Below are 26,114 nucleotides of genomic sequence, written 5' to 3'. Positions count from 1 at the left end.
TATTTTTGTGAGCCTTTCTTCAGAGGTCCTGAGGGATATAGGAAAGGATATCCCTATAACCTATATAAGAAATCCAAAACTGGATTTCTATAACCTTTATGATAATACAATTTTAAATTGCTTCCACCAATCTCTGCTCTGAAGAGTCAAGTGGCCAGAAAGTTTGAATTTCAGTGAGGAGGAAAAAGCAGCTGTCTACTGAGAAATCCCTAATCCAGGCAGTCAAGTATCTCTGATGAAATAACGGAACCAGAGCTGGCTCCTACACCTGGTAACTGTAAGGCTTTGACCAGCTGAGGGCCTGATGGTCACAGCTAGTCTTGGTACCACAGTAGCCACGCTTTCCCTTGAATCAAGCTGTAGACACCACAATTAGTGCTACAGCCACTCTGGGAGAAAGAATGGATATCCTTGCTTTAGAGGATAATTCTGGCCCACCTGTCCTAAGAATCCAATCTGTTTCACAGGCAAAATAAGAAGAAAAATAAGAATACGCTAGTGTTAAGACAAATCCTACTTATTAGAACAGCAAACCAAGGCTCAAGATCTCTTCTTGATCAGTTTGGCTCGGACAAGTAATGTATTACAAACAAGGGGATGAGGGGTGGGGAATTCCCAATTCCATCTAACAAATAATGCTGCCCTACAAATGTGATTCCTTGGCAAACACAGAAACTTCCTTCCATACTGACATGTCCCTCAGCCCACTGGAAAGGCATCAGGTTGGTGGTTCATCAGGTTTTTGCTTCTCAAGGCATAGCTCACTGTGTTATGGGCCTAATGAGACAACAAGGACTCTAGCAGCCTCAGACTAAATGAGAAACTGCAGCTCCCGTTTGTTAACAAGGCTGCCACTCTAAAGGCAAAAGGACTGTCTCCTTCCAAAATTCTGCTAAGCACTGCAGAAACCTCCACTTATAGCAAGCTATCTGGAAGCTAAAAGCTATTTCATTACAATGAGCCATTTACTCATATTACTTATTCCTTTGCCTCTTCATAGGAACACAATTAAAGGAACAAAGAGGGGCCATTAAACAGTTCACACTGTGTCAACTTAATACCGCAGGCAGTCCAGACAGGATTTGTGTTCTGCAGGTTTACGCACCTACAGCTATCACTTACACAGAGCCCGGGAAATCTGATTGAGTGTTCCACACACGGGAAGAGCTCTCATATAGCCTCAGGCATGCTTCCTTCAGAGGGAGGTAATTGACAGCCTGGATGTCCAGCCTATAATATCCTTTCTTCTCATGCAGGAGAGGGCTGATGACTTCCATGTGGAAAATCAGGCCCACTGGACCTGCTTTCTCTCTGTGCCTAGTTCTTGTGCAGGACAAATAGAGGCAGAGAACCATCAAATGCCAGAGCTGGAAGGGATCCTAACCATCACAGTAACAGCCAGAGAGCACCTGGTTCTGCTCTTTCATTTGTAGATGACAAACCTGGTTCCCAGAGAGGTCCAGGGACTTGTCCAAGGTTATACAGAAAGCTCACAACAGAGCTATGGCCATAAAAGTCAACTCTCCTGATTCTGGACCAGTTTGGCCTCATTTTCCCTCAACTTTCATTTTTTTCTTCATCCAATTGCTCATACCCAGACGACAAGCAGAGTGATCTTTTCTTCTTGGTGCTAGCTTCTACCAGCTATGGGATTAAAAATCCTCACAATAAAGCAATAAACTGCTTTTCTTTGAGCCTTCCTAGCTCCCACTCCAGAAGCCCTATGTCATAGTCAATATGGCAATAACTGATTTTCAACAGAAAGGATTCTGCTCTTTACTAAATTACTCCTTAATCTTTTTTTTTCCTTTCCTCCAGGACTGGCAATAAATCAAAGCCAAATACACACACACACACACACACGTATACACATATATATACATATATAATATATACTTTTTTTGCTATGTGGAAAGCAACATTTCTGCTGCAGAGCAAAGCTATGAGCAGTCACCACCTAACTGTGACCAATGGAATGTCCAGTTGGGGTGTGGGAGCCTTCTGGGAAGAGCTACTCCAGCAGCTGCAGCTTCCATGAATACTTAGCACATCTGAGCACAGAGAAGACTACAGCCAGTCCTGATGCAGCTGGCAGCACCTTCTATGGGCAAAAACATCTATACAGCATGTGTATGTGCGTGAGTATATGTGTCTAATGTTTATAAGCCAGTTTCATGATCAGGTCATTAACCTGATAAGCACTCCTACGGCTAGGTATACTCTGGCTTCCCCTAAAGGCTTCTAAGAGTCATCTGACAATGACCAGGCTTAGGAATAGGAATACAAATATTGGGGCAGATTGCTTGCCAAAGACAAAAGCCTAAGTTTGATGAAGTCAGTGTCTCCTGAGATATGATAGGGTCTAGGGTATTTAAGCTTTAACAGTATAAGGAAAAATGGTGAAAGACAACAGAGTCCAAAAAATACACATAATTGTACACTTTGAAGAAGACCATTCACACTACATTCAAACTACAACATATGAACAAAATCTGCCTGGATCATATGCAGGTCATATCACCTCTATATTCAGGTACCTATAATCACCAGTAAATTAGCAAATTCAGTGTTTCACCATCTTCCAAATACTGACTATGCTGGTCCAACTGATCCAGAATTCCAGGCTATTCAGAAGCAAGCTTCAGAAAATGTATCTCAGCCGGGCACAGTGGCTCATGCCTGTAATTCCAGCAATTTGGGAGGCCGAGGCAGGCGGATCACAAGGTCAGGAGATCGAGACCATCCTAGCTAACACGGTAAAACCCCGTCTCTACTAAAAATACAAAACATTAGCCGGGCGTGGTGGCGGGTGCCTGTAGTCCCAGCGACTCGGGAGGCTGAGGCAGGAGAATGGAGTGAACCCAGGAGGCAGAGCTTGCAGTCAGCTGAGATCACGCCACTGCACTCCAGCCTGGGTGACAGAGACTCCGTCTAAAAAAAATATATATGTGTGTGTGTGTGTGTGTGTGTGTGTGTATGTGTGTGTATATATATATATCTCAAACTCTCCCGTCTAGGAGAGTAATATGAAGATTCCCCCTTCTCTCTTCCAGCCACCACTTCTTGACACTGTGTTACTGCCACATTGTATGCTTTAGAAAACCTTGGGAGAATAGAAAATTCTGGATATAATCCAGTGTTTCTTTAAGAGCCTTGCCCAAGCATTATGAATTTTAACTCAAGTCCTTGTTAAAGAGGGGCAGAAGGCATTTACAGAGACCCAGCCCCAACTGAATATGCTCCATATTATTAGGCTTCTCCTTGTTAAAAAATAAAAAATAAAAAAAATAAGGAGGGGGGGTAATGAGACAAACTTCTATTTATATAAAAGTATGGAAGGATTTACTGCATGCACTTGGATCTACTAGAAATGTGTTATTATCCAGAGGTGGTAATAACAGGCTGCAAATCTAGAAACCCTTAGATGAGACATTATAATAAGCATTTTGTAATTCAAGGAAAGAATTAAGGACAGAATTTGTACCTAGCATAGAAATCTTCCCCTATCTCCAACACTGACTTTTACATAAAAGGGCTTCCTTGTATTTACACATTTTGTTAAACTAAAGCCATCTCTCTGGTTCCATGTGTTTATACTGAATAAAAGAACCTGCCATGGTCTGTGGCAATACCGTAAAAAAATCATTAACTCTAACTTCTAGGGATAAAGTGATGAGAGTAATTAACTATTTTATATCAGCTGATTTTTAAATTAGAGAATAGGGCATTGAATGAGCTACAAAATGACTATTAAAATTATATAATATTTTCAATAAATATTCCATAGATATATTCTCCTAATGGCAGGAAGTGTTAGCAGAGCGTTTTTAAGACGAAAGATTAAGGACAACACAATTTTTTCACACTTTTAAGTGATTGAGTTATTTGCCTCATGATAACATTTCCTTTTCAAAAGGGTAGACTACTCTTTTCAAATAAACTTCTTTGATCTTCCAGCCCTGGCCATCCCACATAATTCCTATGTCTTTTCTAATTGAGTCTTCATGGCTCAATTCATGTTTGTCCTGGTGTAGAGTCTTCATGTGAAATGAACAGGAAAAAATACAAAAACAGGAATAAGATGTTTGGGGCAAAAGCACTAAAGCTTGCTAATGAGGCACAGTCTAGGGAACAGTGATTAAAGGGAAGCTCTACATCTTGTATCAAAAGACAAGAGGCTTAAAAGCAAAAAGTGAGACTGTTCAGCTTATTGGAGCCAGGAGAAAATGTACATTTTACTTTCCATATGGTATGGTATGCGAGCGCTATATTAAAATTCTTTGTGAGTTTGAAAGGTCTTATTCCAGATTACTAGTACACATAATACAAATTTATAATCCAAAGAGTTGATGAGATGAGAAAGCAAAGTCTTTTAAAGTACACATCGATGCCCTTTTCAACAAACTCAAATTTCAGCAATGGGAATAAACCCACAACCCTCTACCTCAGAAGCTGTCAAGGGAAAATACTTCTTATCTATGTGATCTTCTTCCTCTTCATCTGGCGGTGGTTTTGCTGGAGGTGGTGGACGTTCCCTCTGAAGAAGAGAAAAAAATAAATATTTTGCTATCTCTTTTATCAAGTATCTAATTTTTTGGTTTGCCCTCATCTAGCCCTTGGAAATGAAAAAGAATAATGTACGGAATTCCCTTGAGACACTAAAGTCAAGATTTAGTCTCTGAACAGATGGAGAACTCTGTGCACACATACACAATTCAATTAGCATGCTTTACAGTTTTCGAAGTCTGTGGCAGAGATCATAAACACCTCTTTCATATCCTAGACCACAGTGAGAAATGCCAGTACTGAAAACACATAACTGCCTTGTTAGAAAATGTCCTTCATAATACTGATACATAAAACTTTACCTTAGGAAAATCAGTGGCTCACTTTTCAGTCTACTCTAGAAAGAGGAAACACTGGATCAAAAGAAATCAACCGGTGAAATTTGTTCTAAAGAATCAAAGTTGGCCGGGCGCGGTGGCTCAAGCCTGTAATCCCAGCACTTTGGGAGGCCGAGACGGGCGGATCACAAGGTCAGGAGATCGAGACCATCCTGGCTAACCCGGTGAAACCCCGTCCCTGCTAAAAAATACAAAAAACTAGCCGGGCGTGGTGGCAGGCGCCTGTAGTCCCAGCTACTCGGGAGGCTGAGGCAGGAGAACGTTGTGAACCCGGGAGGCGGAGCTTGCAGTGAGCCAAGATCCGGCCACTGCACTCCAGTTTGGGCGACAGAATGAGACTCCGTCTCAAAAAAAAAAAAAAAAAAGAATCAAAGTTATTGAGGAAGTAATGAGGAAAGTAATCAAGGACAAAAACGTTAATTCCTGTTGAAACATTAATGCTCTGATACTGGTCTATTCCCATTTATTAGCAAAAAGATCAAACTGTTCTCTTATCCTTGGTTGCCTCCTTCAATAATAAATAAGTATTATATGAAACTCTATTTCATCTAAACCTATTTTAAAAAATTGTTTTCTTTTGAGATGGAGTCTCACTCTGTTGCCCAGGCTGGAGTGCAGTGGCGCTATCTCGGCTCACTGCAAGCTCCGCCTCCTGGGTTCACGGTATTCTCCTGCCTTAGCCTCCCGAGTAGCTGGGACTACAGGCGCTGGCCACCACGCCCAGCTAATTTTTTGTATTTTTAGTAGAGACAGGGTTTCACTGTGTTACCCAGTATGGTCTTGATTTCCTGACCTCGTGATCTGCCCGCTCGCCTTGGCCTCCCAAAGTGCTGGGATTACAGGCGTGAGCCACTGTGCCCAGCCCATCTAAACCCATTTTTAAAAGGAAAAGAAGCTTTTTCTTTAAGGGCCATATAGTGAATATTTTAGGCTTTGCAGTCAACTCTGGCATTATAATGCAAAAGTAGCCACAGATGATATGTAAATGAACGAGTGTGGCTGTGCTCCAATAAAACTTTATTTACAAAAACAGACACTTGTGGACTGTAGTTTGCCAACCCCTGCTCTAGAATAAGAAAGTCACTGAAGAGGTGACACAGGATAAGTTAGATCATGGGTAAACAATTTCAGGAATACACAGGACGATCCTGATGAAGGAAAACTGAAAGCTGAAGAGATATTTACCATTGTACCTGCAGGGCCTTTAGCACTGTTTATATTCCAAAGCCCTGGTCATGCTTGAGAATCAGTGTTCCTACTAAAGGGAGTGGGGGACCCAAAACCAGAGCTGTCCTGCAGGCTCATTCCCTGGCTTGTAGGTTTGTTTACTGTGTTGTTAAAACAGGGGTATTTCAGAAAGTCAAAGCAGAGAATGCTGAGTTATGCGAGAGCCCAAGCAAAATCTGCATGGAAAGATGTTTCTCATGTTTTAGGAGCTACCCGCATTAGCATTTTGGCATCCATAATCTCTCTCTTAAAATAGGCTTCACTGCTCAGTATTCTATCTTGATAAGTCGGTCATTCACATAGACCCTGGAACCAGATGGATGCCCAATGGCAGTGACTTCAAAACAAGTCTGTATGTTCAAGCCAAACAAAACTATTTATATCAGATGTCCCACTAAGTGCCACTTTCCCCACCCTTCTTTGCTCCAGAAGTGCAGGAACCTGGTCCCACTGTCACCTTATAAGGAAGGGAACAGCAAAAGGAGCAGGCCTGTATCCATCACCAGTTAACTAACCTTGGGACACCAAGTAACCGAGGGGAAAAAACAAAAAGGAAACACAACAACAAAAAGAACTCATCCTAGAAGCCTTCCTAATACTAAAAAGGCCTAGAAAGAACAATATGGAAGCCTTTTGTGGAAGAAACAATCACCAGGGACACGGGAAGGAAACAGAAATACCTGTGTCTCTTTTTTTCTAAGGTGAAAACTTTGGAGCAGGGCCTAGAAGTACAGTGGTGATTTACACATACCATTCATTGTGCTTACCAAGAGGTAAAGAGGCCCTTTGCCATAGTTAATTACCAAGGGCCCGGAAGACAGCACAGCCACAACATACACAAGTAAAAATGGCAAAGCATCCACCCATTTCTGCTTAGGACCACAGGGGGGAGAACAGGAGGCAACCAGGAGAGCAGGAGGGAACAAAGAGACCTGTGGAAATCAATCACAGGAATTCATTCTCAGCTTTCTTCAGTAACCCTGAGCGGCTTCTTGCAAAGACTCCAGCGCCCCCTAATGGGCATCACCTATAAGTACCAATTAAAACACCACCTCCCTCCAAACCTGGATTTTCTTTCTTCAGTTGTGCCTAAAAGCAAAGTAAGTGAAAAAACCAGCTGTCTATAGAAGCGCTATACTGGTGGTGCTCGGCACATGCACTTGCTTTCACCACTCACAAGGAGTTTTGTCACAGTCCTTGATAACACCCACTCTGGTGGACTACCACTAGACTGCGGGCCTTTCCAAGATCCATACTAAAATGGTGTTTCAGGGCACAGCAAGGAGTCTAACGAAAAAGAGCACTCTAAGAATCATAAGGCCATTCCCAAGGCACACCTGCAAGAAACAAGAGTTACCTGCAGCCAAAAGATCATTAAAATGGTCACAAGCCAGATTCAGACCAAAAGGGAAAGGCCAGCCCCTCCAACAGGAAGAAATAACATAGGCCTGAAAATATGTCTCTAGATGGGCTTAGCACTAGGATCTCATTAAAGCAATGATCAGTTTAGCTAATGGGCAGTGCTCACAACCTGAAATTGTTGTGCCTGGAGTGCAGGAAGGTCAGTGGGACCAGTGTATTCAGGCCTACACTCCCAACATAACCCTAGGGGAGAAGCCAGGGGTAAGCTATCTCAGGAACGATGTACAAGACTAGAAGTAAAAGCAGGTACAGACTGTCTGACCTGCGATGATACAATGTTCCAACCTTATCATCGAGGGAAAGCAATACGCATTCAGTAGAAACTGTCCTTCCAAGTACTCACACAACCATTCTGTTTTTCGCTTTCAGTGCAGTATTCAATAAATGACATAAGCTATTCAACACCTTATTATAAAACAGCCTTTGTGTTAAATGATTTTGCCCAATTGTAGGCTCATGTAAGTATTCTGAGCACATTTAACCTAGGCTAGGCTAAGCTATGGTGTTTGGTAGGTGTATTACCTGTGTTTTTGACTTATGAGATTTTCAACTTACAATGGTTTTATGAGGATATAATCCCATCGTAAATCAAGGAGCATCTGTACTAGAGAAAGAAACAGAAAGATGGGAAAGTGGACCTTCAGAAGGGAAAATTCAGAGTTGTTCTCATCCTATTATCTCAATGGCTGGAGGCATTATAATTAGATAAAATAGAAATGTCACATACTAATAAATACAACGTTAAGCCCTGCTACAACACTGCTGAATCTAGAACCTGCCCAAATCCAAATGGAGAATCCTTTCAGGGTAAGTGGATGGTGAGCATATGCTCAGGACAGATAGGAACTCATTTCAGTGAGCTTCTTTCACGATATGTTTCTGCTTTTCAGAGAGAAAACAGACAATATACAGCAAATATTCCAAAGACAGAAGCAACACTAAGGCTAAACAGAAATAAAATGTTTTAATTTGCTCTAAGGCCAATGAAGTCACGTAAAGATGCAAGCTGGTTATACTGAAAATTAAATTGGAAAAAATAAAACTCTACCTCAGTGTGATCTGTATAGTTTTAGTATACTCAGCAAGAGAGACCCAGCAGAGCCCCAAGAAGAAGAGGAGAACAAGTGGGCTCCAGGCCTCGGAAACATGAGCTGGCACCAGGGATCATACTTCCTTTCCCTGTGCCCCATCACCTCACGGGCCAGCCTGCCAACACAGCCCCCAGGAGGTGCAGGCCCTGGGTCACATACAGGCCTCACTCCAGCAGGTTTCACTCCTGCTGCCTCAGCCTCCTTGTTCGTGGAGTCTCGGTCAGACGATCGCCCGCTGGCCATGCTGTCCAACGAATGGCAGGAGACAGCATTATACAGAGCTTCGTAGGGACCCTCTTCTTCAGCATTTGTGTCAAAATCGACAATCAGTTCAGTCACTGCTTTCTCCACGTCACCTGAGAGGAGGATGGAGGGCAAGAGAGTCACTAAAGGGGATCTGAATCTCAGGTTCCAACCAGTGCAGCAACCCAAAGCCTCTTTAGTTACCCGCGCTCACAAACACTAACTCAGAGCAAGAAAATGATTACTTTGTTCCATGGACAAGAATACGTATAGTTTCAGCTGTTCTTTATGCCCTGAGATCTAAACAGATTTTTCCCTAATTCAGTATGAAAAACCATTGACATCTATAAGGGATACTCCCAAGACCTTTATAAAGTCCCAAAATACCTCAATACCATAATGACATTAACCCATAAAATATAGCAAGGTGTAACTGAAAAACTTAAGTTACCCTTTACATTCTTTAATAAAAGCCTCCACATGTTCAAACAAAATAGAGGATGGCAAAGGCTTTCTGAGCTGTTAGCCTGGCCTGTTAGATAACTATCAGCCTCGGAGCACCTGCAATCCAAACGTGTGACTCTGCAAAGTTACCAACTGTTAGAGCCCAGGCAACTCTGGGTTGCCTGTAAATAATCAAAACTATAAATGTAAAATCCTTGAAGAGGTTAGTGAACTACTAATCCCCTTACTAGCAGATTATGAAGTCAAGAAAAAGAGTGCATGTGGGAGGAAGACAAGGACTCCACAGTACAGAGAGCTGGGCACCCTTTAGCGCTTATCTCCCTACACCCCTCTGGGAAATCCCTTTCCCTTTTTTCACTTTTAGCTTTGTTCTGTTTTTCTAGCCTTCTTTATTGTGATCTATATTTGGGGAAAGGTATCAGTCTTTATTCTATCTTTGTATTCATCATATTAAGGACCCAAAAGTTTGCTAAATGCATCTGAAAAGGTGGATCCTGACTACTGACAGTTAGGCTGGACTCCCTAAGCTCCCATCCAGACCACATTTGTTGCTCATATGTTATATTATCAAAATCTGCCATGTACCCGCCTACCAATCAGATGATACTCATTAAATATTGGCCAGGCACAGTGGCTCATGCCTGTAATCCCAGCACTTTGGGAAGTTGAGGCAGACAAATCACGAGGTCAGGAGTTCAAGACCAGCCTGGCCAACACAGTGAAACCCTGTCTCTACTCAAAATGCAAAAAAATTAGCTGGGCATAGTGGTAGGTGCCTATAATCCCAGCTACTCAGGAGGCTGAGGCAGGAGAATCCCTTGAACCCAGGAGGCAGAGGTTGCAGTGAGCTGAGATCGCGCCACTGCACTCCAGCCTGGGTGACAGAGTGAGACTCTGTCTCAGAAAAAAAAAAAAAAAAAAAAAAAGAAATTATTACTAGTCAACTATGCACAAGGCACTACATTGTGATTATGTGTTAGAAAAAGAAGGTTTCACTGATATTTGAGTTCATCTTGAGATGATCCTCCCTACTACACATCCCTGAATAGATCTCATAGAGCCAACTGGAAAAGTAGAGGCTAAAATAAAGTAGGAAAGAAGAGGCCCACAGTCAAAAGCATGAACTATGTCCAATAAAACTTCATATAGTAGTTGGCAAAAAATGAACTGAATATAAACTTACTAAGTACTCACAACCCCCCAAAATTATTATTTAAATTAAGATTTTTCCATTCTGCCCATGAATGTTCATCTCTTTCCAAGCTGAGCACCCCTTTACTGACAGGGGAGAGTTGCCTTACCCTGAGACTTCTGTGATATGGAGTCCATACTGGAGATGGGAGGTGGCTGGGGTGGGGGGGTCTTATCTACTTCTTTTGCACTTCTTTTTCCAGTCATGTGATCTACATGGCAAGATTAAAAAAAAAAACTGCTGCACCAAATACAAATGCCTTGGTTCAATTCGTGTGTCCCCTGGTCACCCACACAGGGAGAAAGGAGGATACCTTCAATTAATGCTGCTATCTGCTGGCTCTTTTGAGAAGGCAGTTCCCGAACAGTGTCTAGGGCAGTCAGTCCACGGTTATCTTTTATGTTGACGTCAATTCCTAGAAAGGCACACCAGGTGGACCAGGGGAGTGAGCGTTTTCAAGCCAGCCTTCAAGAGGTCAAATTTTAGGACATTTAAGGCTGTCAGCAGTATGGCCAACATTTTTCATCCAAAGCCATTTAATCCAGCTATTCAAGAATAGTTTACACACTTGTACTCAACCAGTGGAGATACACGTACATTGAGTTCAAACACGGCCAGCAAAACTCCCCCTAGGGGATGAGGGAGAAACAATCCCAACCCTGGCATGCTGTGTAGACAAGAGCGCTGCCGACCTCTCACCTGCGGCCAGCAGGATTTGCACCACATCGGTCTTGCCAAACAAAGCAGCCTCATGCAAAGCACTGCCCATCTCCGTCTGGAAAGCAAACAAGAGCGCAGAGCAGGATGTCATCAGAACAGTTTGGTGCGGCTTCACATGACAAAGGGGACACAGACAAGAAAGGACACAAAATAAAACAAACTACACAAAGCCCTCTGTCATTATCTTTCCAGCTTTTCTTGTGTGGATTATAAAACCATGATTGTGGCCCATATACCAAGGCCATGTCTGTGCCACCAGCAGGTCACATGTGAATAACTGAACAGTTACTCTTAGAGCCATCTACTGGTGAAATGCCTCAGAACTCTACCTTCCTGGGTGGAAGGAGTAATGAGAAGAAAAGTACAAGAGAAACACCCTCACTTCAAATGTGGTTTGGTCAACACAAAACCTAAGGAATCATTCATTTGAATGGGAGAGGCTAACAAAGAAAGGAAATGTGGCATTTCTTGCTGGCAACGTCAAGCTGATGAGACTTTGGAGGCGCTAAATGGTGGCAGTGGGAACACATGGATAGGAAGATAATGAAACTTTTCTGGTTTTGAGAGCCAGTCCATAAGCACATCTTTTCAGGGTTTAATGACTATGGATTACCCCCTGAAAAGAAACAAAAAAATAATAGACTTGCTTGAGGAGTTCATTTGTTTTTGAAGTGTCACATTAAAATGAGTCAGCAAAAGGAAGCATTTGAAACATGATGTGAAACGTGCTAAGTAAAGAGCACAGCCCAGCAGCATGGTCCTTGTGCCTTCTGCAAAATGACTGAGTCTCTTGAGATTGGAGGAGCCCCCACCCGCCCCGCTACCTGGTAGTTGCTGTCCATGCCAGCATCGAGGAGGACCTGGACCACGGCTTTGTGGCCATTCCTTGCTGCCAAGTGCAGAGGGGTGTGCTTCTTAGTGTTGCAGCTCAAGAGGTTGGGGTGTGCATTAAGGAGCATTTTCACCACCTCCAGTCGCCCGTACAGTGCTGCCAGGTCCAAAGGGGTCTCAAATTTGTTGTTGCGCATGGTGGGGTCCGTCAGCTCCTCTAAGAGCACCTTCACCACCTCTGTGTGGCCATACTGTGCTGCACAATGCAGGGCCGTCTCGTTGTCATTGTTCTAAAGAGTTAACAAGCAGATCACATCAGAAAGGTGACTGGCAGACGGGCACCTGACCAGGACAACCACACGTAAAACCACTGAAATTTAAATGCGAAAAATAGCAGCGATACTTGGGGGCTAATAAAAGTTGGAATCCAGGCATATTCCCCCACAAACAAGACTGACTGGTCTAATCAGCGACACCTTCCTCCAGTGACTGTGAGAAGGGAGAAGTCATCTCTTAAACACTGGCAATCCCCTGTGTGCCATGAAGGAAGGGTCTCCAGGTTGTAAGGAGAGTGAACAAGAAAATGTGGCAGGCATTTGGTAGAAGCCCTGGCAAGATGAATACCAATATCATCACTGCTATTATTTCAGTTTAAACTTCAAATGGTTTTACAATTTGTATGTATTCAACCCTTTGGTTCTGATTCTGGATTTGTCAACCAACCACTGCCTTACACATAAGCTTTTTAATAAAAGTTTTTCATCTGCATAGCTTCTTGCATGCAAATCAATCAGCCAACAGTGAAAGTAACAGAGCAGACTAAAAATCGCCCAAGGTATCAGCCAAAAGCCATTTCCAGGGAAAGGGGGCACTCGGGCTTAGTCACAGAGAAATAGGGGACCCTGACGCTGCACTGTGCTTACTCCAGGAGCCTGCACCAAGCAACGCATGCAGTATCTACTTCATTAAAATGGCAGCCAGCACAGGAAGATGCTTCTTATGTAAGAAAGAGGCAAACGCTGGCATGTTTTGTGTGAGAGGTGCAAAATATTCAGATGTAATATTGCTATCAATTCAAGCTCACAACCCACGGTCCTCTAATGCCAATTTTGTTTCAAACTAAAGACAGAATTTGGGATAAAATGGGAGAATTGTGTGCTTTATCAACCATCAGAAGCAAAATATTAGTCATTCCAATTATGCTCTTTTACTACTGACAATGTCTAATTAGAGCAGAAATAAAGTAAGTCCCATGACCTCTCCTTTTTGAGAAGCACTGATGAAAATAATTCTCCCACAAGATTTTGAGATTCCTAAATTTATCCAGGAGGCTTCTGCTTTTGGGAAAGAAAGCTTAAGAGGGGCTTTGTCAGTCAAGTCAATATTGTGCACCTTTCAGTGGTCAAAAGGTCGAAATTAAATGTTTCTGCAATTGCTTTATTTCTATTCATAACACTAAAAGTAATGGATTAGGAGTTACCCAAACATGCATATGCAATTCCATCTGCTTTTGATCTGGCATTTGACTGCATCATTTTTTCCAACTATACCAAGTATACCAGAAAGATCCACAGCTGCTGGGAGCAAGCCCCCAAAAGGTGAGGACGATGGCAAAGAAAAATTTTTACATGAAATAAGGACAGAAAAAGTAGTAGCAGGACACATGCAAAGATAAATGCACACAAATAAACAGAGGATGCAGAGGAAGCTGCACTGAGCTCAAACACAACTCAAGGAGAGCAGCTGCTGGGAAAGTGCCGACAGCCTTCACTGGCCAAGGGATACAGTCAGCCTGCCAGCCACAGCCTCCTATAATATGACTGGGCCCTAAGGGGCAAATTCCATGTTACCTAAAAGTCTGGAGGAAGGGGAAATGCTGGGCAGAAAGCAAGTCTTTGAGGTCCTCCCTGTGCCAAACAAACCTTTTAGGATACCCATTTGGAAGGCCTATTTCCTATTAAGCTATGGCATGAGTTTCCTAAGCAAACTTAGAGCTGTCCCTTCAGTTTCTCTCTTTTTTAACCCAACATTTCTCTGGTTGATTATCACTTTCTCTCGATGAACCAACACCATTAACAAAAACTCATAGGATCTTTCTATGAAGTAATTCTGGGGCAGAGTAGTAACCCAAAGAAGTTTAAAAGGATTCTCCAGGTTGTACATCTCAAGATGAGTGTGATAGAGCCATGAAAGTCAGCTTATTCATATTAAAACTCCAATCCAGAAAAACTATTTACTCTGAAGCAAATACTACTGTCTCTTTTAGACCCAAGTTGTCTCCCAAGAAACAGAATAAATTGTCCTTGGTTTTATAAAAAGTATGCCATTAGGGCTAAAGAACTGTAAAAGTCTAAACCATCCAGCAAAGAAAAAAAAAAATCTTCTCTATTTCTTCTTTGCCAGAATGAAAGCAGCTCTCACAAAGCTGCCCTGCTAAAGGCAAGGTCATAATCACTCCTGGCAAACTTCCTGCCTCATGTTAAAAATACATCTCTGCAGAAAGTTACACTCATAGTCACAGTACAGGGAGCATCTTACTTAGGTTTCAGTCATGCCAGACATGGTCTGGTAACTATAATACCCAAGTTTCTTATATCTATGGTGATCACAGCCATCACTGACACAAGCCATCACAATAAGCTCTTATTACTGTAGGCTTTTTGAGCCTGACAATCATCAGGGCAAGAACTATCAGTGACTCTCAAACTGGCTTCATTTTGGAATTACATGGGAGCTTAAAAATAACCTGTAGGAAGTCCAACCTCACACTTGCCAAAGTAGCACCTCAGAGGGTAAGGCCCAGGAAACTCTTATTAAGTGCTGGTTAATACACTGACAAGAAAAGGAAGGATTCTAAGGAGCAGCACAGACTCCTGATTATCTGGAATGTTTCCCTGTCACACCTTCCAAATCTCACTACAGGTGTTCACAATACCTCCAGGGTTCCCAGAATCCTGTTACTGCGAATCTGGACTGAGAAAAGTGAGTGAGAGGAAATAGCCCAAATTTTCCCCAATGCTTTTGCACAAATTCTCCATTCCTACCCATCTTAAGACCCACTTCTGGCTGGGTGTGGTGGCTCATGCCTGTAATCCCAGCACTTTGAGAGACCAAGGCGGGTGGATCACGAGGTCAGGAGATAGAGACCATCCTGGCAAACATGGTGAAACCCTGCCTCTACTAAAAATACAAAAAATTAGCCGGGCGTGGTGGCAGGTGCCTGTAGTCCCAGCTACTTGGGACGCTGAGGCAGGAGAATGGCATGACCGTGCGAGGTGGAGCTTGCAGTGAGCTGAGATTGCACCACTGTACTTCAGCCTGGGCGACAGAGCAAGACTCTGTCTCAAAAAAAGAGAAGTATAGGCCCTAGAAAAACATACCATGATGGGAAGAAAGGAAAAACTAAGTCTGAGATTGAGAGGACACAGGAGAAGCATGAAAGCAAGTCCATCATGTAGAAGAAGAGTTAGATTTATTCTGTACTGTTCTGGAAAGCAGAACTCTGATCCAAAAAAATGGAAGGTTTAGGAAGATAGATGCCAATCAAACTTAACAAACCAAAACTCAACAGAATCCAAAAACAGGCTGCCAAGTAGTAATGAGTTCTGTTTGTTATTAGGGAAAACAAGCAAATAATTAGAATAAGGGGTAGAGGGTCACCTTTCAAATGATAAAAAGATTTCTGCTCTATGTGGAAAGTTGGCCTAAATTGGTGGTTTTCAAATCAGTTTTATTTTGGAATTACATGGGAACAAAAAAAAAAAAAATGTTACTAGTAGGTCCAACCCCAGATTTGTAGGCACCAACTTCAGCAATCAATCATAATCATCAAGAATGAGACAAACCAATGTCATGTGCCTTGTTGATGCAAGGCACTAAAAAGGACATAATACCACTTCCGTAGTGCTCGTGCCAAAAATGTACACCCAGAATCTAATCATGAGGAAATATCAAACAAAGCTAAACTGAAAGACAGTATACAAAACAACTGCCCTGTGCTCTTAAAAACCATCCAAGTCATGAAAGGCTAAGAAAGGCCAAGGAACTGTTCCATACTATTAATATGTATGCTCCTGGACTGGATTCTCGATCATAAAAAAAATTGCTCTAAAGGGCATCTTTGAGACAACTGGTAAAATTTGAACATAGATTCTATATTAGATAATGGTATTGTATCAAGATTGAATTTTTCAAATGTGATAAATGTATTGTGGCTTTATAAGTGAATGTCCTTGTTCTTAGGAGATTTAAGTCAAACAACTAACTAATACCAAAACGGAAGTGTTTAGGATTAAAGGGTCATAATGTCCATGACTTAATATCAAATATTTCATCAGTGACAACAATTATTGCACACACACACACACACACACACACAGAGAGAGAAAAAGAGGAAAGGTAGCAAAATGTTAACACTGGAGTATCAAGAAGAGTGTACTATAGTTCATGGCATTATTCTTACAACTTCAAGTTAGAATTTTTTTTTCTTTTTAAATGAAAAGTTTCTTAGAAGCTTGCCAGGTGATTCTAATGCAACCAGAAAGGTTGATTACATTTGGAGGCAATTGGTCTAGATAAAATTCCAAGTCCTTTTCCGTTCTAAGACTGTGAAATAATTTTAAATGTACAAAAAAAATAGATGTGCCCTAATATTAATTTGATTGTTGCTCATTTTACGATACTCAGACTAAGGAAGAATTGTTAAGAGGGGGAAAATAGCAATTTTCATTTGGCTGGTTTAAACCGACTTGTTGAAAAAGGCCCCAAATGTCGAAGAAGAACATGAAAGCTCCTAAAAACTACTTGTGCTCCCAAAACAAGCCATCTGAGACTTCTTAATTTGTACAGATGCCTGACAGAACTTACCACTCAAAAGTACTTTAAGAAAACAATTCCTAGACATAAGACAGATCTATAAAAATCCACTGAATCAGGATAAAACCTAAGGAGATCAGTTTTTGGTTTTTTTTTTTTTAGACGGAGTCTTCTCTGTCATCCAGGCTGGAGTGCACTGGCGTAACCTTGGCTCACTGCAACTTCTGCTTCCCAGGTTCAAGTCATTCTCCTGCCTCAGTCTCCTGAGTACCTGGGATTACAGGCATGTGCCACCATGCCTGGCTAATTTTTATAATTTTAGTAGTCATGGGGTTTCACCATGTTGGCTAGGCTGGTCTCGAACTCCTGACCTCAAGTAATCCACTGGCCTCAGCCTCCCAAAGTGCTGGGGTTACAGGGGTGAGTCACCATGCCCGGTCAAGGGAGGTGAGATTTGAATTAGCTCAAGAAGGGTTTGCATTCTCAGCACAACCCAAACAGCTTACCTCTCTGTCTCTCTCTCTTCTTCTTCTTCTTCTATTATTATTATTTTTGAGACAGGGTCTCACTCTGTTGCCCAGGAGACAGTGATCACTGCTCACTGAAGCAGACAGGGTCTCACTCTGTTGCCCAGGAGACAGTGATCACTGCTCACTGCAGCCTCGACCTCCTGGGCTCAAATGATCCTCCCACCTCAGCCTCCCGAGAATTTGGGATACAGGCATGTACCACTATGGCTGGCTAATTTTTTATTTTTTTCTAGAGATGGGATCTCATTATGTTGTCCAGGTTGGTCCCAAATTCCTGGGCTCAAGCAATCTTCAGCCTTGGCCTCCCAAATTCTGGGATTACAAGTGTGAGCCACTACACTGGCCACCTTTACATTTTTTTTTTTTTGAGTCTCACTCTGTTGCCCAGGCTGGAGTGTAGTGGCACGATCTCGGCTCACTGCAACCTCTGCTTCCTGGGTTCAAGCGATTCTCCTGCCTCGGTCTCCCAAGTAGCTGGGATTATAGGCACACGCCACCACATGCAGTTAATTTTTGTATTTTTAGTGGAGACAGGGTTTCGCCATGTTGGCCAGGCTGGTCTTGAACCCCTGACCTCAGGTGATCCGCCAGCCTCAGCCTCCCAAAGTGCTGGGATGACAGCTGTAATCTCAGCATCCGGCCTCAGCTTTACTCTTAATGTGGTTTGCAACAATTGGCCTTTCAGGGTAGAGGCCAAGGGAATTATTTCCAAAGAAAGAAGTATGTTCTTACTACATTTAAACTAATTTTATTTTATATGTGTAAAATTAAAGGATAGGAAAATGTACTTTCAAGAATCAAAGTCTTATCCTTTATCAAAGCTTTATAAGCTCACTACACTAACCACTGTTGGGAAAACAATCACTTCAAGTTTCCTCCCCATAAAAGAAAACTCTGAATAGACTAACTGAATAATGTTTCATTAAGTGTCATCTACTAGTAACAAAAACAGATTCCAAAAATGCCTTTGCAGAAATACATTATATACACTTTAAAAAATTAGCATCTCAAATATTACTAGTTACCAGATATTTTTACTTTATATATGTTATCTTAAACTCCGAAACAATCCAGCAAGGTAGATGGCAGTGCCGCATTTTACAAAAGAGGAAACTGAGGTTCAGAGAAATTAAGTAACTTGCTCAAGTCAACAAAACTAATAAGTCGCATCCCAGAACTTAAATTCTGGTCTGACATGAAAGCCTATGACTTATGAGTTTTCCACTCTACTACTCTACTTCCAAAACAAAAAACAAAAAAACTAAGATAAGACAATCTTCCTATTCTGAAGACTAGAAAACAGAATACAGAGAGCAGGCCAATCACTGCACTTCAGTCTGGGCAACAGAGGGAGACCCTTTCTAAAATGAAAGAAAGAAAGAAAGGAAAGGAAAAGGAAAGGGAAGGGAAGGGAAGGGGAAGGAGGTAAGAAAGAGTAAGCCAAAACAAAGCTGATGTGCTCCACTACCTAAGGTCAAATTGCTTCTCTACCATTAAGACCCAACAGCTGAACAAAATCTCCTACAGGGCCTTCCCAGGTCCAGCCCATAGGGGGCTTCCTTTGCTAAATCACTATTTCTCAAAAGCATGAAATACCTGCCTTGTGTTTGGAAACATACAGAAGTACCTTATGTTTCGCTTCCCCAAGGCAGCTGTTTCCAGAGCAAGGAAAAGGTAGCTAATGTGGATAATGCCGTGTCTCGAGCACACTCCAGACTATTGTCAAAAAGCAAACTTCATCTGAATAAAATCTTTGACCAAAACCAGCGGGTGAGAGCACCAAGGAAAGAGGCTAACACCATCACCCAGTGAACAAGCTCTGCTGCTCAGATGTGGTAAAGGCTGAGGGGCAGACAGGCCTGGCCTGTTCATCACCAGGCCCATCAAACTACGCTTTGTCCCAGCCTCATGGGGAGGGAGACTAAGGCAGGTGCCCACCTTGGTCCTGCAACATCGTTTCCTATTTCAGAACCCTTCCTGGGTCAAGAGTGATCAAGCAGAGAGAAGCTAACGGCTGGAGATACTGGGTGTGGTTTTAAAGCATCAGGCAGAGATGCACAAACTCCAGGAAATCAGAGAGAGGCATGCAACCGCTTTTAAAGGAATAAAATGGATCACGCTTGTCCTTTCCTCCACATCTCCACCATTAGCTATTGAAACCTGAAAATCAGATTCCATTTCAAAAGACAAATAGAAAGTAGGCTAAAAATAATTTTTTAATTCCAGGAAGTACAACTGAATCATTTTTTCTATGCTTATTTAAAAAGTAATATAATTTGACATCTCTTAACTACATTTAAAAAATTTTAAGAATCAAAATTGTAAATTAAGTATGTAATATGGTCCCTTTTATTTCCCCATTCCTGCCATTTCAAATATTCCAGAAAAAACCACCCACCGTTTCCCAAATTAGTATGGGTTTTAAAAATAAAGTCAAAACCCAATGCAGCTGCATTTTCCCATTCCCAGACAAGCCAAAAGCAGTTGGGCTGAAGCAGACAACAGTCAGCGTGATGAGGAGGAGCCTGAGTGGACAAGAGTAGAAGCGGAGAGGACCAAAGAGGAGGTACAGCTTGGAGAAATGATGCAGAGAATTCCTGGCAGCAAAGTACACACCTTGGCATTGATATAAGGGTCAAAGGGGCCGTACTTTTTGAGTTCTTTGATCTCAAGAGCATTCTACAAAAAGGAGAGGAAAAGAAAAAGTGATGACAAAATGGATGAAATATATCAAAGCAATACACAGCCCTGAGGGAACCCAACCCTAGAACTTGAATCTGCCCTCTGGATGCCTCAAAGGGAAGTTAATAAGACAGACAACCTCCAGGGCACCTTACTCTTACCCCGCTTTAATCTAAGCATCCTACTGGAACCACATTAATGGTTTTAAAATGAAACCATATAGTACTTGTAACCACTAGCTAGATCCATTAAAGTCTTCAAGCCACTGCAGACATCTTGCCCAGCTCCTGCCCACCCACCTGCCTACCAGATACTCAAAGCACTGGGCTGGGGTCCCACCTATCGACTGATACTCCAGGCAGGAGGCAGCTGTGAGCAGGTTAAGCTAGCACACTCAAGTAGCTCAAAAATCCAAGCAGCTGTGTTTCAAGGCAAAAGTGAGCAAAGAGCATTAGAAATGGTTGCTGAACATTTCTTAAATGAGAAGGACTTTAATGGGTGACCAGTCTTTCCAACGTTGAAGAATATTAGTTACAAGCAAACTTCATTATGCATTTCCTCCAGAGAAGAGACATGACCACTTTAGCTAGGAGGAGTAAAATTGCACTTCGATTCTAAAGAGGTAATTCTAAACAGATACTTTTCATTCCCAAATGTTATAAACAAACATCCTCATTGATGATTTCAAATGTCTGTTGCTCACCTACCCAAAAAATACAGCCCAAAAGGGGAAAGGCTGATTAACAGTTATATACACACCATCTCCAAATCAAAGAGATTTGGGAGCACTACATTAATTTTCTCATGTCTCAGAATGAAGCTGCCCTTCTCAGAATCAAAGTCATGCTCTTAACAGCTAACTAAGAACTGCATGAGTCTCCTGACAGATGGACTCGCCAGGATAATTTCCCATTTTTTGAGGGAAAACCTTGATCTAATCCTACAGGTAATTTAACAATCCCCTCTCGGCAACGTCATTAGAAAAAGAGTCCCTCAGCTTACTGAGAAACATCAACATCTCCCTCCTTCAAGAACTGAGAAGAGTATCTACTTCAGTTCAGAGCAGAGAGAGGAAAGGGGAGAACGGCTTATCATGTAAGGAACGCCCGTCTCCTCTCAAACTGGCACACAACCTCCAACTCAAATAACAGCGAGTTGTGTTTGTAAGAGGCTTGTTTAAAACTTGCATAATCCAAGTACAATTTTTTCCAAAGATATAAATGTAAAGAAGAGGAAGTATATTCTCAGAGTAACTAAATCCATGGCCATTATAAGGTTATTTTTGCTCAAATCCTGCCTTTTTCATTTTCTAAGAATCATCTCTGCTTTTTCAAAGCATGCTCATTTGGAGGACATCATGGAAATGATCTTCATTCCACTGAATCACCTCTGCCCTCCACTCACATGTTTTTGATTTGTGAGTTCACTTTTTGGCACTAGCATGAGTACTTCTACTGCTGCAAGTTCTGATGTATGTAAAACAACAGCATGGTTTACACAGTACTGACAAACACTGGGAAAGTTACACTGCCATGTCAAAGGCATAAACACAATTTATTTTTGAGACAGGGTCTCACTCTGTCACCCAGGCTGCAGTGCAGTGACATAATCATGGGTCACTGCACCCTCAAACTCCTGGGCTTAAGTGATCCCCCGCCCCCGTCTCAGCCTCCTGAGTAGCTGGGACTACAGGTGTGTGCCACCACATCTAGCCTTTTTTTTTTTCTTTTTTTAAAAAATTTTTTATTGAGATGGGGTCGGGGAGATGGGGGCGCTTCACTGTGTTGCTCAGGCTGGTCTCAAACTCCTGGCCTCCTGGCCTCAAGCAATTCTCCTGCCTCAGCCTTCCAAAGTGCTGGGATTACAGGCATGAGGCATCACAACTGGCCTACAGTTAATTAAGCTCACCAGCTTGAAACTGACTCCATGCAATTTTGTAGGATTTGCATTATTTCCAATTTTGCACATAAAGTGAATACGGTTGGCCCTTCATATCCACAGGTTTCCATCCATGGTTGGTAAATCTGCACATGTGGAACCCACAGACAGAGAGAGCTAATGTTACTTTGCCATTTTACATAAAAGACTTGAGCATCCTTGGATTTTGGTATCTATGGGGAGGTCCTGGAAACGAAGGGCTGTGTATACATTTTTTATTCTAGTACTACTGCAAATATGCATGAGTCAAATGCATATAAAATACATCCTCATAGTATAACATCTACTAAGAAGAGTACAACTGGGAAGAGGGGAGTCATATTTAGGGTATGGAAGAGGTGGTTCCATGCTAAGGAACTGATTATCAAAAAAACAAATGAAGAGCTGGTTCTCTGAGATTTGAATTACGGGGCTAAGATGGTGACGGGGTTGCCACATCTGGCCATAGGTGAATGGAGGGAGGAAAGCCTCCCTTCCTTCCGACCTGTTCATTGACTCTGGTGTGTGAAGGCCCTTGATGGATGAGCAACCGCACTATCTGGGCATCTCCTTTCCAAGCTGCCAAATGCAGAGGGTAGCAGCCTTTCGAGTCAGCCACGTTGGTCAGCGCATCATTCCTCAGAAGAACCTCGACCACATCCCTAGAAGGTAAAAATCAATCATGAGTTGGTAGAACTCAGGAGTCTTTCCAGCTAACGGCTCTTTACACGTGTATGGCACAAAGCCTTTTCACAGATATATCTCATTTGGCTCCTGTGTCTCTACCTGAGCTCACCGCCCAGGCTTTTCCATTTATTCCATGAGCTACTTGTACAGCTGATGATACGCAGCTGAACCACCTTGAGCCATGCTATACTGACTCCTTACCTCTCTGTTTAGGCTTTCTTGGTAATCTATTTTCTACTACTTTGAAAATGTCTGGGCCGGGTACAGTGGTTCAAGCCTGTAATCCCAGCACTTTGGGAGGCTGAGGCGGGCGGATTCGAGACCAGCCTGGCTAAGATGATGAAACCCCATCTCTACTAAAATACACAAATTAGCCGGGCACAGTGGTAGGCGCTTGTAGTCCCATCTACTTGGGAAGCTTTGGCGGGAGAATCACTTGAACCTGGGAGGCGGAGGTTGCAGTGAGCCGAGATAGTGCCATTGCACTCTAGCCTGGGTGACAGAGCCAGACTCTATCTCAAAAAAAAAAAAAGAAAATGTTTGGACTCTTTGTCCAAATCTGTTTCCTTGTTTATGATGTTTAAACATCATTCAGGTGTTGAATTTACATAAAAGTAATCATACAAGACAAATATAATTATTCACCACATTATTCAGAGCATTTAGTGATGTAGGCGCTGAAAGCAGAGAGGTCAAGCAGAATAAAAGTTACTGCAGTCTGGGCGGAGTGGCTCACGCCTGTAATCCCAGCACTTTGGGAAGCCGAGGTGGGTGGATCACCTGAGGTCAGGAATTCAAAACCAGCCTGGCCAACATGGCAAAACCCAGTTTCCACCAAAAATACAAAAATTAGCCAGGTGTGGTGGTGGATGCCTGTAATCCCAGCTACTCGGGAGGCTGCGGCAGGGAGAATTGCTTGAACCTGGGAGGCAGAGGTTGCAGTGAACTGCACCATTGCATTCCAGCCTGGGCGACAGAGCGAGACTCTCTCTCAAAATCAATCAATCAGTCAATCAATCAATAAAAAGTTACTGCAAAAGCAAGCCAGACACATATGTTATCATTTGTTATCCCCAGAAAGAGGAACTTGCTTTTTTTCCTGGTGACAGCACTAATTAAACAGATACCAGTATATAATTATCCGTATGAATGTGAGGTCAAAGAAAATCCCCACTGTAAATAGAAACAGCATCTGGAAATGAACTTGGCTAACAAACTATAGTCATTTAAGTTCAAGATTCACTTTAATTCAGATTACCCCACTATATATGGGAACAGTGTTCTCTATAGATTTTTTTTTAGCTATATCTAAGATGGCTACAGAAAAGGCTTAACGATTATATTCAGTATACTTTAGAAATGTTTAATGTTGAAGGAAACAACCATTGCCTCTTTCTGGTATGTTGGAGTCAATTAGGGTGGGTCAAATATTGGACAAGTGACACAAAATACTCTAAGGGGGTGAGGGCTCTGGAGCTCCTTGCTCAGCAAAATCTAAAATGATTCCAATAATCCCTCCTCATAAAAACTACACTGGTGGCCGGGCGCTGTGACTCATGCCTGTAATCCCAGCACTTTGGGAGGCCGAGGCGGGCAGATGACCTGAGATCAGGAGTTTGAGACCAGCCTGACCAACATGGTGAAACCCCGTCTCTACCAAAAGTACAAAAATTAGCCGGGTGTGGTGGCAGATGCCTGCAATCCCAGCTACTTAGAAGTCTGGGGCAGGAGAATTGCTTGAACCCACAAGGTGGAGGTTGCAGTGAGCTGAGATTGTGCCACTGCACTCCAGCCTGGGCAATAAGAATGAAACTCCATCTCAAAAAAAAAAACAAAAACAAAAACAAAAAAACTACACTGCTGCTACTTATTGCCTATAGTACTTGTTTTCCTTTAACACCTTCTATTTTGTTACACTCTGGTTTACATTCTTTGACATCCTGGCAAAACCACTCACTGTGCTCCCTGACAATGCCTGCCCCTTTGCTGAGCAATCTGAAAGGCAGTGCCCAATCACTTAAGCCCATGCCTTCTCTCTCAAATTCTCCCCAAAGCATGCCTTCTCCACGGAACGTTTCACACAAATCCCACCCAGTTCCTAATAACTTCTCTATACTCAGGAGAATTACACAGGCCATTTAATGTATTTTTTCCCCTTAAAAAGGGTTCTTATGTACAGGGCTAATTTTATGAGGAAAGAATGGCAGGCAAGAAGAGAGAGTAAATAAATAACTATTGAAACCGAAGACAGCTTTCTCATGACCACTCAATCTATTTTCAGTTTATCGAGCAGTTAGTTACCTAATAGATTCCCGCCCCTTTATGTTCTGGCTGTCCCAAATTTGATCATCATACCTAGAACATTACGTAGCACTGGAACATTCCAGAGGGGAAAAGAATAAGCAGAAGAAAAGGTAAAACTTAACTCTTGGCTAAAGATTTTTTGGTGGGTGGGGTGGGGAAGGATGTTTAAATAACACATGAAAGAAAGACACAGAAATCCTGAATGAACTGAACTTAGGTTTGTTTTTCTCTGTTTTTCAGTGCCACCACTTAGCAAACCTTTGTTTTGTTTTCATTTTTTAGAGATAGGGTTGTTCTGTCACCCAGGCTAGAATGCAATGGCACAATCATAGCTCTCTGCAGTCTCAAACTCCGGGGCTTAAGTAATCCTCCTGCCTTAGCCTCCTGAGTAGCTAGGACTTCAGGCATGCTACCACGCCTGGTTAATCAAAAAAAAAAAATTTTGTGTGTGGAGATGGAGGCTTGCTTTGTTGCCCAGGCTGCTCTCAAACTCAGTTTCATGTGATCCTCCCACCTCGGCCTCCCAAAGTGCTGGGATTACAGGCATGAGCCACTAAGCCCAGCCAGCAAACTTTTCTAGAAAATGAAAAGGCAACGTGAAGACCTGGGTTCTGTAGGGCGAGGGCAGGGATGCAGTACATTGATACTTACTTATGGCCATTCAAAGCAGCATGGTGCAGGGGTGTGTAGCCAGTGCTGTCAACACAGTTCACATTTGGCCCTCTCCACATGCTATCAGGGAAAAAAAAAAGAGAGAGAGAGAGACATAGATTTCACAGACTGGAGTCACAAACCAAAGTTAGAGATAGCTAGCTAATTAGTAAAGATTTCTGTGTGGTGTTCAACCAGACCAGTTACTTCCAAATTATACACTGCAGAGATGCATAGCACTGAGGGTACACTTCAATGGTTTGCTAAACAGAGTTAAGTGTCAAGACAACGGTGTCATCGCTTAAGAGTTTTTTCTTCTAGTACTCCCATGATTGCAAAAACAGCTCATTGAAAGGTCATCAAAGACAGAACAGGTATTGAGCACCCACTCCTGTGCTGGTGACTGAAGGTTTGAGAGAGACCTCAACACAGA

At 42.5% G+C, this 26,114-nt stretch overlaps 1 protein-coding gene across 9 annotated transcripts in view; it reads right to left on the bottom strand.

Moving 5' to 3' along the window:
• The window catches only part of ANKS1A (ankyrin repeat and sterile alpha motif domain containing 1A), a 199,569-nt gene that overhangs the window by 94,638 nt on the left and 78,817 nt on the right, over nucleotides 1-26,114 (bottom strand). For 4 of the 9 annotated variants that reach the window (XM_033216862.1, XM_033216865.1, XM_033216863.1 and 1 more), the window contains exons 2-10: nucleotides 25,682-25,762; nucleotides 22,545-22,701; nucleotides 20,057-20,119; nucleotides 12,089-12,385; nucleotides 11,244-11,319; nucleotides 10,858-10,959; nucleotides 10,654-10,755; nucleotides 8,804-9,000; nucleotides 4,445-4,537 (exon numbers count right to left, since the gene is read on the bottom strand). In XM_033216862.1, coding sequence (XP_033072753.1) covers nucleotides 4,445-4,537; nucleotides 8,804-9,000; nucleotides 10,654-10,755; nucleotides 10,858-10,959; nucleotides 11,244-11,319; nucleotides 12,089-12,385; nucleotides 20,057-20,119; nucleotides 22,545-22,701; nucleotides 25,682-25,762 — 1,168 coding nt within the window. Of the gene's footprint in view, nucleotides 1-4,444; nucleotides 4,538-8,803; nucleotides 9,001-10,653; nucleotides 10,756-10,857; nucleotides 10,960-11,243; nucleotides 11,320-12,088; nucleotides 12,386-20,056; nucleotides 20,120-22,544; nucleotides 22,702-25,681; nucleotides 25,763-26,114 lie in introns of those variants that run through there. The other 5 variants (XM_033216867.1, XM_033216870.1, XM_033216868.1 and 2 more) reach the window with 3 other exon arrangements.

Source organism: Trachypithecus francoisi, unplaced genomic scaffold, assembly GCF_009764315.1.
Source record: "Trachypithecus francoisi isolate TF-2019V2 unplaced genomic scaffold, Tfra_2.0 Lachesis_group10, whole genome shotgun sequence".
Lineage (NCBI taxonomy): Eukaryota > Metazoa > Chordata > Mammalia > Primates > Cercopithecidae > Trachypithecus > Trachypithecus francoisi.
Note: the sequence above shows the minus strand (reverse complement) of the source record. Positions and strands in the feature narration are given on the sequence as shown.